Below are 15,491 nucleotides of genomic sequence, written 5' to 3'. Positions count from 1 at the left end.
TATTATCAGAAAGATCTTTGAAAAAGGCATTGGAGCAATTGATTGTTAACATTTTATGGCAATGCTGGATCGATAATTTTAAAACGGTGAGAAACAAATTTAATATACTTTTTAGTAGAGCAAAAAATGTGTATGAATGGGAAAAAACCTGTACTATTATAGACAAAATTTCTTAGAGTACATTAAGGAGTCTTTATATATAAAAAGAATAGAAATAGGAATGGAAATTCTTTTTTAAACTCGAGAAAACTGGTATGAGGTTCCAGTCTTATACTTAAAAGTAATCTTAATAAAGAAAAATCGTTTTTATTTAATTGCTTTTATAACCATACAAGTTGATTAAGAAAATTAATTGTCCTATAAATTACAACCTACGTTCACGAACGGTTAACACTGATTATAAAGAAAATGGCTGGGAAAGCAATTAAATTACTTTCATGACGAAAGTATGGCTCCTGATAGAATCTTTAACATATGTTTTATAACATTACTACTGGTAAGTGAATTATCAAAATATTTTTTTCTTATTAGCAAGGCCAAACATTTTAGTTAATTGCCCTTATCAACGCTCTACCAAATCCAATAGATAACGAAAGCATCCAGTCTAATTTAGGCTTTAAAGGTTCATACCTACTTGATTCAAGCCCAATTGAATTTTTTTCGAAAACAATAAGATCAAAAAGAAGAGAAGAAGTAAATAAAGATTGTCAAAACATTAATTCGAAACTATACGAAGATGTTTTTAAAATAATATTACCTCTGATAAGTTTAAACAAACCGGTTCCAATTAGAGATTTACTAATTTTACTAAATTTAGTACGTCTCAAAACATTACCAAATGAACGAAAATCGATCGAAGATTATCTTTCATCACCATATCTTTCAAATATATTAAAAAGAAATTACGAAATATATTATAAACAAATATCGGATGATGACGTAAGAAGTATTGCTAAAACACTTCATATTGAATATCCCAACCAAATGATAATGAGAACACCAAACGATGAAGAGAAGCCGAATAAAGATTATTATAACTACGAACGTGGCGACCAAGATGTAACTGAAACTCCGGACCAGAGTACCCCAAGCGAAGAAAAATCTCGTGGTGAAGATGAGCCCGAAACACCTATACATCCATCGGGAACTGAAAAAGCTAGAGGTGAAGGTGATGAAACAACGACACAGCAAAACGAAAGAGGCGATGGAGACGAAACCACTACGACAAATCCAGATGAAAATAAAGAAAGGGGTGAAGATGAATCAGATGAAAATAAAGATCAAGTGACTGAGAGATCAGAAGAAGACGAATCTGATGAAAAAGATGAACAAGGTAAGAATGCAGCAGTACTTGAAATGGAGAGTACTTTGATGTTTGGAGAAAAAAAAGATATAAAGTTTTTTTTAATAATCGCGATTTTTGATATAATACAGTATTAATGATAAATTTCACCTTTTTTGAAATTGTTATTAGTATTGTTATATTGTATCAGTATGGTTTCAATTCAAACTGTGTTACTGAAGATGTTTAAAGATAAAGACACGCTCAATGTTAAAAAATTATGAAGCGATTATAACATGATGATGTTCAATAAAAAAGCCTCTAGAGTGGTATCTAGATTATTTTAAGTTGGTTATTAAAAGTTACTGTTTAAAAGCAGTTAAACGATCAAAGAAGTGTTTTGATCGTAAGCGAATATATTAAATTATTCGTATTAGTTAATCTAACTTATTAAATATTGCTGAAAGTAAAAATTGTTACAAAGTTATGATTTATAAAAAGAATTTAGCATTTATCGAAGTTCATAGAAAAAAAATTAAAAACTAGAATTGGTAAAGAAAATAATAAAAACTAAGCCTAATCCAAATACTCTTTATCAGCTCATTTTAAAACTTTTTCGCAGACTTAATAAAAAGGAACATTGTGCAAAAGTTGTGTACTTTTTATATTAATTGTGTTTTTGTGTAAAATCATCTGATTTTCAATTCTGACAATTCAAACAGTAAGTGTGTACGCGCCAGACACTAAGTTCCAAGAACAAAGAAGGGACAAAACGCCATGATAGACTTTATGACAAGCAGCAGAAACATCCACTCTTCAAAAGTACTAGATGTAAGATTATTGTGCTCGACAAATAGGAGAAGCAAACATAATTAAGTATCAAGAAACATTAGAAACATCACGCAACACACAAAAACAAAAAAAAGTCTCTACAAGATAATGGTACAAAAACTCTACTAACAAAGATTAGCGCAGAAAATATATGAAATAGCAATAAGCAATGGAGATGATGTGGACACAGCATACAACGGATTAAAATTAAATATAATAAGAGCGTTTGAAGAAGTAATGGAAACGAGAAAGATTAGCAAAAACGGAACATAAACCCATTTATAAAAAAATGTGCGAAATAGAGTAAATGCAAATAAAGAAATAATAAAATAGCAACTGAGAAATTGTCCGCAGATATGAAGCATGACCTTTATGAATGACAGAAACAAATATGGAAAATGTTAAGCAATCTGAAGAAATTAATTAACTGGTACATACAACATACAAGCAACTACAATATTCGCAAAAGAATGAAAAAATACACGAAACAATGAGACATAGAAAAAGTCCACCGAAGCACTGGATGTAGCAAATATTATATCTTAGTATATACAAGATGAAAGTGCTAAAGAAACGAAGACGTCAAAAACACATATGGCATTGAGGATATTGTTAGATGGGTCAGAAAGCAAAGAAGAGGTTGGAGAGAAAGGTCGAAGACCAAGTGGAAAAATGCGAAAAGGGGAAACCAGCTGCATTTAAGACACCCAGGAAAATCACCGAAGCGTTGGAAGAAAAGTTGGCCATCAACATCGCAAGATGAACCATATATTAGGCATATTAATAATATGTGCTAATATATGCCGCATATATTAGCACCCAGGCATATATTAGTATATGTGTACAAGATGAAAGTGCTAAAGAAGCGAAGATGTCAAAAAAACATGTGGCATTGAGGATATTGTTAGAAAGCGAAGAAGTGGTTGGAGAGAATGGTCGAAGACCAAGTGGAAAAATGCGGAAACCAGCCGCGTTAAGACACCCAGGAAAACCACTGAAGTATTGGAAGAAAAGCTGGAAGACACCAGAAATGAGGATCAGACCATTGGTACACTAAACTTACGTACGCTGATAGGTTCAGAAATGTTGATTCCAATCATTGTTTGATCGGTGAATTTTAGAACCGACACCGAAAATTTAACCTCTATAAGTACAAAAGCTTTCACACTTTTAGTTTAATTTAAGCTCAGTTTATATTTTTTGTTTTTTGGTTATTAATGATTAAGCACACTGCAGCTACTCTAAAAAAGTTTTTGTAAAAATATAAGCAATATTTTTTTGTCATCACCTATCATTTTTCTAAATTAAAGGTTAGGTTTTTCCTTTTCCTGTTTTTATATAAATCTCATTCTTGTTACACTTTAACTTTCAACGTGGTCATTGCCGATTACTATTTGTTTAGTATTTAGGTGTTTTTAAGTTTTAGGCACTGTTCAATTTTATACAGTGTGTCCCCGGATTGTGTCCCCGTAAGGTATAATTGACGACAAAATTATTGAATTCAAATTCCATCTTTTGCAATTAAAGTCTGGATGTCATAAAACGAAATATAACCATGTTTTACGTCAAATGTCCTCAAAGTACCAAAGTTAGCGCAAGAAGTTTGTTAACCGTTGCAGGTAAAGTGGTATATTGTATATGTATACAATTAATTGACTAGTGTCGTGACATAATTTTAATCACAAATACTAGAGTGAAAATAATGACGATTCGTGTAAAAATTTTTGATCTAAACCAATAAATGGCTAAGATTTTCTCAAATATTTTTAATATGGTTTGTCTTAGAAAGACTAAATTTAGCAAACAGTGCAATGTTATCATAAGAAATCATTTAAGATCACTATTGAAAATATCGTACCATGGGATCAATGCTATACAGGTTGTTCACAAAGGTTATTTCTTTAAAACTTGTTTATTATGTCATACGCCCTTAAATTTTCCAACAGATTCTAAAAGCCTATTTCATTTTACGCATCGCTTTCGGGATATTTGCAAAAAGATAGAACTTCGATTTTGGAATGTTTCATTAATCGTAGGTGCCTATGGAAACGAATTGCAACCTGATAGAAAAAGATTTTTAAATGTTAAAGGACATTTACGTGAGACAGAAAATTTAAGACAGAAGTATATAAATAACGGGAATCAGAGGTCAGTTCTCTGAATCAGATTTTGTGGCAGATCGTAGTACTGCTAGTACTGTTGATAGGACGGTTTAGACATTTCAGAATATCCAAGGGTACGTCTTGGCATGTCCTACATGAACAGCAATTGTATCCATACCATTTGTCGAGAGTACAAAAATTAAAAACTGCTGATCATCCGTTGCAAGTACAGTGTTGCCATACTATGATGGCAAAATGTACTAATGATGCTGCGTTTTTAGAAAAAAGTACTTTTTACAGGCAACCATTAATTTGAGAAATGCTGAAGAATAACTGTACCGAAGAAAATCCAGATTTTATGTTACGTTGAGTAATAGTTTGATAGATTTCTTTTAAACGAACATAAATCTTTGATTAGTCAAAAATTTGTAAGAGTAAAAATAATATTAAAATGAAATAGGCTTTTAGAATCATCTTGGAAAATTTAATGTTTTTTTATGACATAATAAAATAGTTTTAATAAAATAACCTTTGTGAACACCTGTGTAGCACTGATTCCGTGTTTGCATATTTTCAAAAGTGATCTTAAACGATTTCTCATGATAACATTGCACTGTTTGCCAAATTTTATTTTTCTAAAGGCCGGTTGTACCAACTCCCGATAAACTATCTAACGGATAATTACCATGGATACAGCGGTTTTAAGCGTTAGTTCACGTAACTAGTGCGCCAATTTATCTATCGGATAAATTTATCGGGAGTTGGTACAACCGGCCCTTAGAAAAACAAAATTGAAAATATGGGTTTAGACTAAAAATGTTTACACAAATCGTCATCTTTTTGACTCTAGTATTTCTAATTACAATTATGCCATGACACCTAGTCAACTAATTTTTGAAGAACTTTAAAGTTGCAAATTTGATCTCCAAGTTTCGGAATTGTTCTTTGTATACTTGGTATTGATGGGTTTCCGTTCTGTAAGTATTCGGCTCGTCTCTTCGACTTTTTTGCGATTATAACTTTATTTCATTAATTTGAATAGTTCACTCTCTGAAAGAATAAAACTAAATTCTGAAAACTCGTTGTAAAATAAGCTAGAGATAGCTAGTTTTCAGGTCACTTGTTCATTTCTTCGAAAGTAACCGACTCTTTTTCTGCACCTTTTTATCGCTGTTTCTATGTCTTCTTCACTGAATAAGGCATCTGAATAATGACCAGCTGCAAAGTGTGTAATGCACAACCTATAGCATGAAATAGCACTATACGCTTTGCACAACCCATATTTGCTGTACGTAAATGCCGATGTGGTCTTCTTCCAGTGCAGTGGCTCCCAATATAATTTTCAATCTTTGTGATCCCATTATGACATGACTTGTCAAACTCAGTAGTGAGCACGATTTTGATGGATTTGTCCATGCATCGGTCGTGCAACTTAACAATTCGCATTGTTCGATTAAGTCCATTACTTTTTTCTTCACTTTGTCATAGTATATGTTTAGGGCATTAGTGACGTCCGGATATATTTGTCAGATTTAAAGCTGTATTTACAATTGGCTTTTGAATCTACTAAATTAAAACGTCTAAAAGCAGTACTTTCCACTATAGAGTATGGCAGCACGTTAACAATTATTAAGTCCATTGAGACCTCCCAACTGTTGATTATTTGTTTTAGGTGGCTTTTTTGTAGTCACAACCAGGTTGGGGTTCAATGAAGGGCGTATTCGCTGCCTCTCTGGCCAGCTTATGCGCCTTCTCATTGCCCTCAATGTTACTGTGACTTGGAACCCACGATAGGGTAACATCATTGCCCCTAGCGAGTTCTCTCAGGTTGCTGGTACACTCTCTGATCAGTGTGGAGTCACACGTGTAGGCCTGAATTGCCTTTAAGGTGGCCCGACTGTCTGTGAAAATGTTTATGGGTCCACCTTTCTGTCCCTTCTGTAGGTTCAAACCGAAGCACAAGTTTATAGTAAGAACTTCTGCTTGAAAAATGGTTATGTCCGAGCTGAGGGGCAGTTTAATGTGGCTATTTGGTTCAGTGATGCCCATGCCTACTCCGGATCTAACTGTCTTTGAAGCATCGGTGTACCAAGCTGGGGCTCCTTTTTTTTAGTTGAGGCCCACCCTTCGCCCAATCATCCCTGCTTCTAAAAAAACTTGTCGATACTCTGAATTTTGAAATTTGAACAAAAGTTGCTTCAATCCATGTATAGTTTGTTTTTTGGTTCGTTATTGCCCGTAGAATAAAGTTTTTGCAAAGTTGATCTATGGCTATTGACAACTCAGCAGTGCTTTTGTTGTAGAAATCCTAACTTGTTCTTCGCCTTTCTCCTTTTACAAATTTTTTGTATACGCTTGTAATAAACAACTTGTTTCATCTTGCTTGAAAAAAATTGAAACTTTCGTATATGCAAGCCATAGCAGATACGACAATAGACGAACACCAGCCGAGATTCGGCTAACGAAATTTCGGTTCTTGTCGAAGGTTCGGTCGATTTTTAACTGAAACAAAAACATTTACCGAAAATCGTATTTTGACCGAAACTGGCCGAAACCGAATTTTTAGGTCATTATAATCCTAGCTCCGATTAGAGTATGGTAAAAGCGATCACCTTCAAACTCTAAAAAGTCTAATCAAGAAATCGATCGAATACAATAACCAGTTAGTCTTGGTGTTCGTCTATTACAAAAATGCATTCGATACCAAGTAGGTAATGTTGAAATTCCTAGTTGACTCTCGTATAACGATCAAACACATATATGAAAACGCAGAGCATGTGTTAAGCTTCATGACGACACTATCAATTTCAACATAGAAAAAGGTATTCGTCAGGGCAACATCATTGATGTCTTAGGCATAAACATAAATGGCGAAAATCTGAGTCACCTGCGATTTGCTGACGATTATCCTACTGCATAAATACAAAGCAGGCAATGCTACAAATAAACAAATGAGATTGAAAATCAACATTCCAAAAACCCAAATGATGACAAATCTAGTAATTGGCGGTGAACCTACGTTACAGAGTATATAGCAACAACCAAACCAAGGAACTAATTAGATAAATAGAGCTGGTATGAGCCGCCAGTTATTTTGAAGTATGGTGTAGACACTCTAACATTGATGAAGAAAACCGCAGATAAAATTAGAATCGCATAAAGAGTAATGAAAAGATCAATGTTCTGAGAGACAAAATACCGAATGTCGAAGTATGAGACTGAACAAAGGTTACTAACAATAAGTGGAGTTGCCAAGCTAAACGATACCAAATGGACCAAGAAAATTATGGAATAGAGACCAAGACAACATGCTTTTAGGAACAGACATCCTCCAACCAAATGGCATGACGATTTAAGACAACACTAACTGGATCAACTGCTCAGGATAGTAAATTATGGAAGCAGACAAAGGAAGCTTACGTCCAGCAAAGGACTTTAAAAGCTGGACGATGATGATAATGACTGCGTAATTTTACTATGTGACTTTTTACTTTTGTTGTCTTCACGTCAACAACACAACTCTTCTCAATTTCTCATTATTTACTCTGAGGGATGCGAATTTTACTAATTATTAACTGCTACTGCTCGGTGTTAAAACTAAGTATTCCCTAAAAACTTAATCCTTGCTAAAATTAAAAGGCCATTGTAACGGTCGTTGAGGGGCTAACCAAAAACTCACGTCACAATTTCTTTTTAATGTTATATTAATTTAGGTTCAACGTTAGATATTTCGTATTATACGGTTACAGACAATACTTAAGAAAAATATAATAATTCGGTTTTCTTTTTAATGGAACCACTACGAAAGACGCGCACCACACCGAGGTCATCTAGCGACTTGTTCTTACTCGCACCATTTACGAACTGGTTTTTGTTCTAATTGTTTATACACGTAACGCCATCTAGTATCACGCTACACCATTTTAATTTGTCTTGTTCGCTTGCTCTAGAAGTTTTTTTATTGAACACACAATGTTACCAACAATGCAACCAATAACGCAAATCGCGTATTGCAATACCAATACTGTGATATTGGTTGCATACTTGCAATGATGATGTCGGGTACGATAATTAATTAACACACTGTATTTTTCTTTAATAATTTTTTAATAAAAATAATTATTGTAATAGGAAAGCCGTTAAAACCTTATCGATCAGGAAGTTATTTTTCAAGACGACATAGACGACCCAAATGGAAATTGGGATATGGAAGACCTTTAAAAGATCTTTCACAATATCAAGGAAGTAGATTTAAACCTTTTTATGGAGAAGGAAGGTTGAAACGGCGTCCTTATGGTTATTTAAACAGATGGAATTCGTCGATATTTAACAGACAAAGGGATGCTTACCCAGACAAACCCATTCGATTACCATCCATTATCGAATTAACCACACAAAAAACTGTTAGTTATGATTTTAGTTTACAAGGTGGCGGTGGAGAATATAAAAGGCATCCTATTAACAATATAAATCGAACGCAACATAAAATTGTTCCTGAAGTTAATGTTACGACTCCTTATTTAACAGGGGATAGATTGAGGAAGCAAAAGAAAGATTTTAATAAGAATTATGTGGATGAAAAATATTATAACAAGCGGAGAGAATTTAAAGAATTTCCAAACGTAAATGTTATCGCTCCTTCTAATGATCGATTTAAAAGAAAAAAAAGACCTAAATCTGATAAAAATGAAAATGAAATAAAAACATTGCCGATAACCCCCGAAAGTTTTAATGTGTTTAAGAAATTGTTTATAAAAGGAATCTTAAAAATACGTCCTTTCCATCAACTAAGAAAATTACCAATCGAAATCATTTCTAAATTAAAATACGAACCAAATCTTACTGCTTTATTATCGGCCGTTTTAAACAAAATCGGAAAACAACCCAGTAAAATGTTGGAAATTTTATTCAAGAATCGAAACGGTACGGATAAAAATGTCAAAAAAATGTATCAAGTTGAAAAAGAACTTTTTGAAGCAATCGAAAACGTGAATAATAAGGAAATTATTTACCAAACACCTAACATGCCCAATTACATTACAATACCAGATAAAGATTATGAAACAACTAAAACATTTACCAACAAATTAAAATATAAAGAAGATATTTTAAATAATAAAGAAAACGAGGATTTAGGTGAATATGTTGAAATGAATCATGAGGATAATATTGATTCTTCGGAAGAAAGCAAAACGTATAAAAATGGGGTCAAAATCGATATTGATGAAGAAGATACTTTGTTACACAACTCCCCTCATGATGTTTCTGAAACTCCATTAAATGGTACGAGTCAAGAATTTGATTATGATATTGATCCAGATGATGATTCTTTATTAGAAGAAAGTGAACCATATAAAAATGGGGTTAAAATTGATATTGACGAAGAAGATGTTTTATTAGAAAATTCCCCTCATATGTCTGAAATTGATAATGAAATTTCCACAAATGATACAAATGATGATTCATTATTGGAAGAAAGCAAACCGTATAAAAATGGAGTTAAAATTGATATTGACGAAGAAGATATTTTATTAGAAAATGCTCCTGATAATGAAGAAAATAATGAGTATGAATTACCAGAAAGTAATGAAGATGATGAGTTAATTGTGTCTGAAATAAGTAAAGATAAAACTAAAATTGATATTGATGAAGAAGATGTGATATCACATAATGAGTTGCTACCAAGTGATGATGATGATAACGAAGAAGAATTAATTGATGGAAGTGGGGAGTTAAATATTGAAGAAGCACAACCAGATGATGACCAAAATGATGAATCTGAAATGGAAGAAAGTGAAACATTTAAAAATGGAGTTAAAATTGATATTGATGAAGAAGATATTTTAGTCGAGGATACTCCTGAAAATATTACTGAAGAAAATGAAATTAATGATTCTGAATTAGAAGATAGTATAGAGTCTCAAACTGATGATGTTTCCGTGGAATTACCAACTGAAAATCCGGAAGAATCTGAAAATAATGCTGAAGCAAGTGGAGATGATTTAGGAGAAATGAACGAATCGGATAATGAAATAAGCAGTGGTGAAGAATCACAAGAAACTAATACCCCTGAATCTGAAATTGATGAAGTATCAATACAAGAAAAATCAATAATCGATGATAACGATGATATAAATAATATTCTTTTAGCAATTCCAGGGAATAATAAAACGCGTGATATAAAAAAATCGAATCGAGAAGAAACAAATTTCGGAATAACTTACGAAGACTCCGTACAAACAACAATAATAGCAAATAACACGTTACCATTAAAACCAGAAAAACCCAAGTCTCAAATACAAGTTCGAAAACAGAAACTAGATTCAAAACAAATTCAGAAAGGTGGATCTAAAAATGGCGTTGAACTCATTTACGAAGACTCCGTAATAACACGAAAACGCCCAATTAACTCGATAGATGAATATGATGAGTACGATAATGAAATGTACGGTGATTATAAAACGATTAAAGAAATGATTCATAAACCGAATCCTTCCTCAAAAGAAAATATCGATGCTAAAAAAATAAAGAATGCGCATAATAAAGCAAAAATTGAGTTGATTTATGAAGATGTTTTGCACGTTGTTACAAAGAAGCGGAATAACATAAAAGATTTTGATGATATTAATGAAGAAAAAGATAAAAATGATTTTGTACAACCCCAAAATAAAATCAAAAATACACCTCCGCGGAATGATTTTAGTTATGAAAAGAAATTAAAAAGAACAAATCAAGAATTATCTCAAAATAAACCCGATAAATTTACTCCTGACGTTAAAGTAGAACCATATCATGCTGATTTAGATGAAGATGAAAATGAACATTTTGAATTAACTTACGAAGATACGTTATTAGTGAAACATCATAATAAAGAGTTGGGTAAGTAAATAAATGTAATTATTTTGTTTCTTTTTAATTTCTTTTTTAACAGGAAATAAATTAATTCCAATTCAAAAATGGTTTAAACGCAATCAACCTCAAAAATCGAAACAAAATCCCGATATTAAACGAGTTTTCAAAAGAGACTCAACAAATAACAACGCGATTATTTCAGAAAATAATTTACAAAAAGCTCCAAATCCCGATCAATCACTGTATCGAAGTTCCAGACCGTTATTGCTTAGGAAAAAGACAAGAAAGACGACGAAACCGGGGCTTGTAACTTCGTTAAATCCTAAAGATTTTCGGTACCGTGATATTTCACCCGAATACGATGATATGAATCAAATGGGTAAAGCGATTTATAATAATAAATTAAGGTTGTAATAAAATAATTAATCATAATATTCATAATTGTTAGAAAATGGAGTTATCATAGAAGAAAATGAGAATACGGTTGATCGTAAAAACGGAACTGACAATAAAAAGGAATACTCCTATATTATTGAAGAAACTGAAATGCAAAATGATTATAACCCGTTAGGAATTTCAATTGAGATTGAAAATGGTGATGAAAATCAAAATTCTTTGGATGAATCTGAAATTAAAATAATTATATAAATAAAAAAATAAATAAATGGTGTATCAAGTAATAAGTGTTGATGATATATTTTTTATCCTATAAATAAAATACTAAACACCAATCCTTTTCTTGAATTAATACAATAATACTAATGCTTTTTTTAAGTGTTATGTAATCAAGTATGGGCCACTTTTCATCACCAAGCTTTTCTTATTATACAGGATCCTTCAGCTCAGCTCCCGTCTTCTGTAGCTCAGTTATTAATTAAGTTAGGAGTTTAATATTTTGCAGGCTTATACTGTATCTCAGGCCACATTTCAGGAAATTATTATTGATTATACAGGATGTCCCAAAAAAGTGTACCGCCATGATAATATATTTTTTTATATGGCACGATATATCTTTTCTCACATTTTTGGGTGTCTTTTATGGGTGCCTACATAGTTCCAAAATTTTATTGAAATTGGCTGAATGACAGCAGCACAAAAAAATAAAAGCGAAAAAAAATCGTATTTGCGTCGCTGGTTTTCAAAATTAATCATAATTACAAACAGCGCCTCATTAATAAAGTTCCATTGATTCGTTAACTAAGTTCCATTGATTCAAAATTATACAGGCTGGCCAAAATCTAGTGTCAAAACTTTCAAACTTTAAAGCATTTTATCTTTCTTATTTTAAATTGGACCCCCTACATATTTTTATGTAAATCGATGCAGAATTAAAAAACAAAAATATTTTGTGATAACAACCCCATCTCAATTCCTGACATTTAAACCTATTCATTCATTCATTCCCTAATAATTCGTAGTTTAAGAGCTCTGCCTGTCTCTCCGATGTAGGTTGCATGACAGGTATCACATTGAAGTTCGTACACTCCATTATCATCTAATTTGTTTATTTTGTCTTTATTGTTTATGAGCAGATGGCCTATGGTTTTACCTGGTTTATCTGTAATTATAATGTCATATTGTTTCATAGTTTGTTTTATTCTGTTATTAATGTTTCCTTGGTGTGTGATGGATCTGTAGTTTTTGATTTTTTGTGTCTGTTAATTTTGTAGTTGTGTAGTGTTATTTAAGTTCTGTCTATTTTGATATTTATGGATCACTCTATCTATTACTTCTTCTGGAAAAGAATTATTTATGGCAATATCTTTTATTATCTTAATTTCTTTGTTACATTTTTCTGTATTCAAATTTGAATTATATGTCATGTTTGGTTTTGTCTATTGTGATATCAAGAAAATTTAATTTATTGTTGTTTTCGAGTTCTATTGTAAATTGGATGTCTGTGTGTAGTGTGTTAATGTATTGGTGTAAACCGTCAACAGTTTCTTTCTTTTCGGTGTTAATAATGACCAAAATGTCATCAACATAGCGTTGCCATATTAATATATTTTTGAGATAAGGGTTTTTTCACTCATTATGAGATTGGTTTCCAACTCATTCATAAAGATGTCAGCTAATAATCCGCTTAAAGGAGAGCCCATGGGGAGTCCCTCTTGATATGTATATGTTTCATTTTGAAAGTTACAGAAGTTCTGTTGTAAGCAGATTTGGAATAGGTTAAGTATGTTTTTGCTATCATTCTTGTTTTCTAGTTGTGAATTTAGAATGTTTTCGACAATTTTTAACGTTTGTTTGGTAGGACTGTTGGTATATAAGTTTACTACGTCAAAGGATAATATGGTGTTGTTAATTGGTAGGTTGATGTCTGTAAGTTTTTGTATCATCTGCCTTCTATCATTAATTGTATATTTGGGTTTAAAGTCTATGTTATTTTTAAAAAACTGTACTAGAAATTTTGAGATTATGTATGTACTGGCGTCAGTAGAGGCTATTATGGGTCTTATTGGATGGTCTATTTTATGTAACTTAATGAGGGAGTATAACCTAGGTGTTTTTGGGTTCATTGGAATTATATTCCTTGTGTTAACATTATATTTTTTAAGAATATCTTTAACCTCATTGATGGTTTTTTTTAACATTTGAGTGAAAATTATTATTAGGATTCTTCAAAATCTTCTTATAATTATTTCCTCTAAGGAATTTTTCTGTTTTATTAACATACTCAGTTTTGTTTAAAATTACCAAACTTGCATTCTTGTCTGCTTTAGTAAATATTAGGTGGTTTTCTTTGATTTTATCCTTTATTGACTCTATTAGTTTTACCTCTTTTCTTCGTTTCTCCTTAATCTTCTCTTCATTGTTCTTGTTCCTCTTCTTTGTGACTTCTCGGATTAGAAGTTGTTGTAGATTCTTCCTTATTTCTTCCTCTTCTCTCATTCCTCTTGTTATGGCTTCCATTTCCAGTGCTACTCTTCTTAGGTTTGGTGTGTCTACTATGGAATATTTAGTACCTTTGTTAAGAAGTTTCATTTCTTCGGTGTTAAATTTAGTGTTCGCGGGATTAGTGACTCGGTCATGAAATTTATGTAGATTGGTGTTGTTTTCTTTTCTCTTTTTCTTCTTTTCTTTTTCTTTACGAAGTTGGTTTAATTTTCTCTCTTTTCTTTCCCATTCTCGTGCTAATGTAGAATCTAGTGTTTCTTTAATTTTTATTAGTATTTCTTCTATTTCTAGGTGATGTAATTTAGTAGTGAATTCATTTATTTTTCTGTAGTGTTCTTTAATTTCTCTTCTAATTTCTTTTAATTTTATTTTTTCGATTGTGTTTTCTGTTAAAATTTTCGGATATTTATGTTTTAAGAAATTTGGGTTCAATTTTTCTTCTATACATGTTTTAAGAAAATGAATATGTTGTAGTTGTGGTAATAATCTAAGGTTGTATCTTTTGTATTCGTAGAAATGGGTCGTACCAATCTTATTAATATTGTTTGATGATTTTCTTTCCATTTTATGTCTAATAAATAAAATTCGTTTTTGCACTTAAATGGATTTTTATTTAAATTTTCTCTCAACCGGTTTCGCTATATATTTACAACATCTTCAGGAAATACTACTAAAACGAATTTTATTTATATTTAAAAAAATATATCATCATGGCGTCACACTTTTTGGGACACTGTATAATCAATAATAATTTCCTGAAATGCGGCCTGAGATACAGTATAAGCCTGCAAAATATTAAACTCCTAAATTAATTAATAACTGAGCTATAGAAGACGGGAGCTGAGCTGAAGGACACTGTATACAGGTGAATAAATTATAATTATAATACATTCATGGACGATCAGAAAAAACAGATATCATTCTACTAGCAAAAAAGGATAATGACAGCGTGGTCGTGAACATGAAAGAATACGAGGACAAGATCTAATCTAGAGAAATTCTAGTAGAACAATAAAAAAATTTGTTTGTACAGGTCCAAGTACAACAAAGAATTTATGGATTACCTAAACTCCATAAACCAGATATTGACAGTGCCATAAATTCTCCAACGTACTAGTTGGCGAAGTTTCTTGAAATGATTCAACACAAGTAAAACAAAATCATATATCAGAGATTTTACGCATTTTATGGAGTCAATCAAAAGTATGAAGTTAGACTCTCAGGATATCGTGATAAGTTGCGATGTGGAAACCAATTTACCAAAATTACAGTCAAAGATGCACAAAGATGGCGTGCATGGTCTTCACCAGAAACTCGTTCCGGAAAGTTTACCAAAATATGTTCCAGGGCCAATTTATCATCCATATATTTTAGCTGATGGCATCTTGAAAATATTTTAGATTGAAAGTTTAGAATGTGGAAGTTCTAATGAACTAGTTACGTGAGACACCTGTATAATAGATCATAAAATTAAAGAAAAATACAAAAAAAATTTTTTTAACTTTATGCACTAATGGGTTAAC

General features: G+C 31.9%; 1 protein-coding gene across 1 annotated transcript; it reads left to right on the top strand.

Annotated features, from left to right (window-relative positions):
- Positions 1-372: 372 nt before the first annotated feature.
- On the top strand, positions 373-11,735 carry LOC139429075 (putative leucine-rich repeat-containing protein DDB_G0290503). Its single transcript, XM_071194555.1, has 5 exons — positions 373-496; positions 550-1,333; positions 8,347-11,094; positions 11,147-11,446; positions 11,516-11,735. The coding sequence occupies exons 1-5, from the start codon at positions 449-451 to the stop codon at positions 11,713-11,715; spliced, it is 4,080 nt and encodes a 1,359-aa protein (XP_071050656.1). The 5' UTR covers positions 373-448; the 3' UTR covers positions 11,716-11,735.
- The last annotated feature ends 3,756 nt before the right edge of the window (positions 11,736-15,491 follow it).

Source organism: Onthophagus taurus, chromosome 2, assembly GCF_036711975.1.
Source record: "Onthophagus taurus isolate NC chromosome 2, IU_Otau_3.0, whole genome shotgun sequence".
In the NCBI taxonomy this organism is placed as follows: Eukaryota; Metazoa; Arthropoda; class Insecta; order Coleoptera; family Scarabaeidae; genus Onthophagus; species Onthophagus taurus.
Note: the sequence above shows the minus strand (reverse complement) of the source record. Positions and strands in the feature narration are given on the sequence as shown.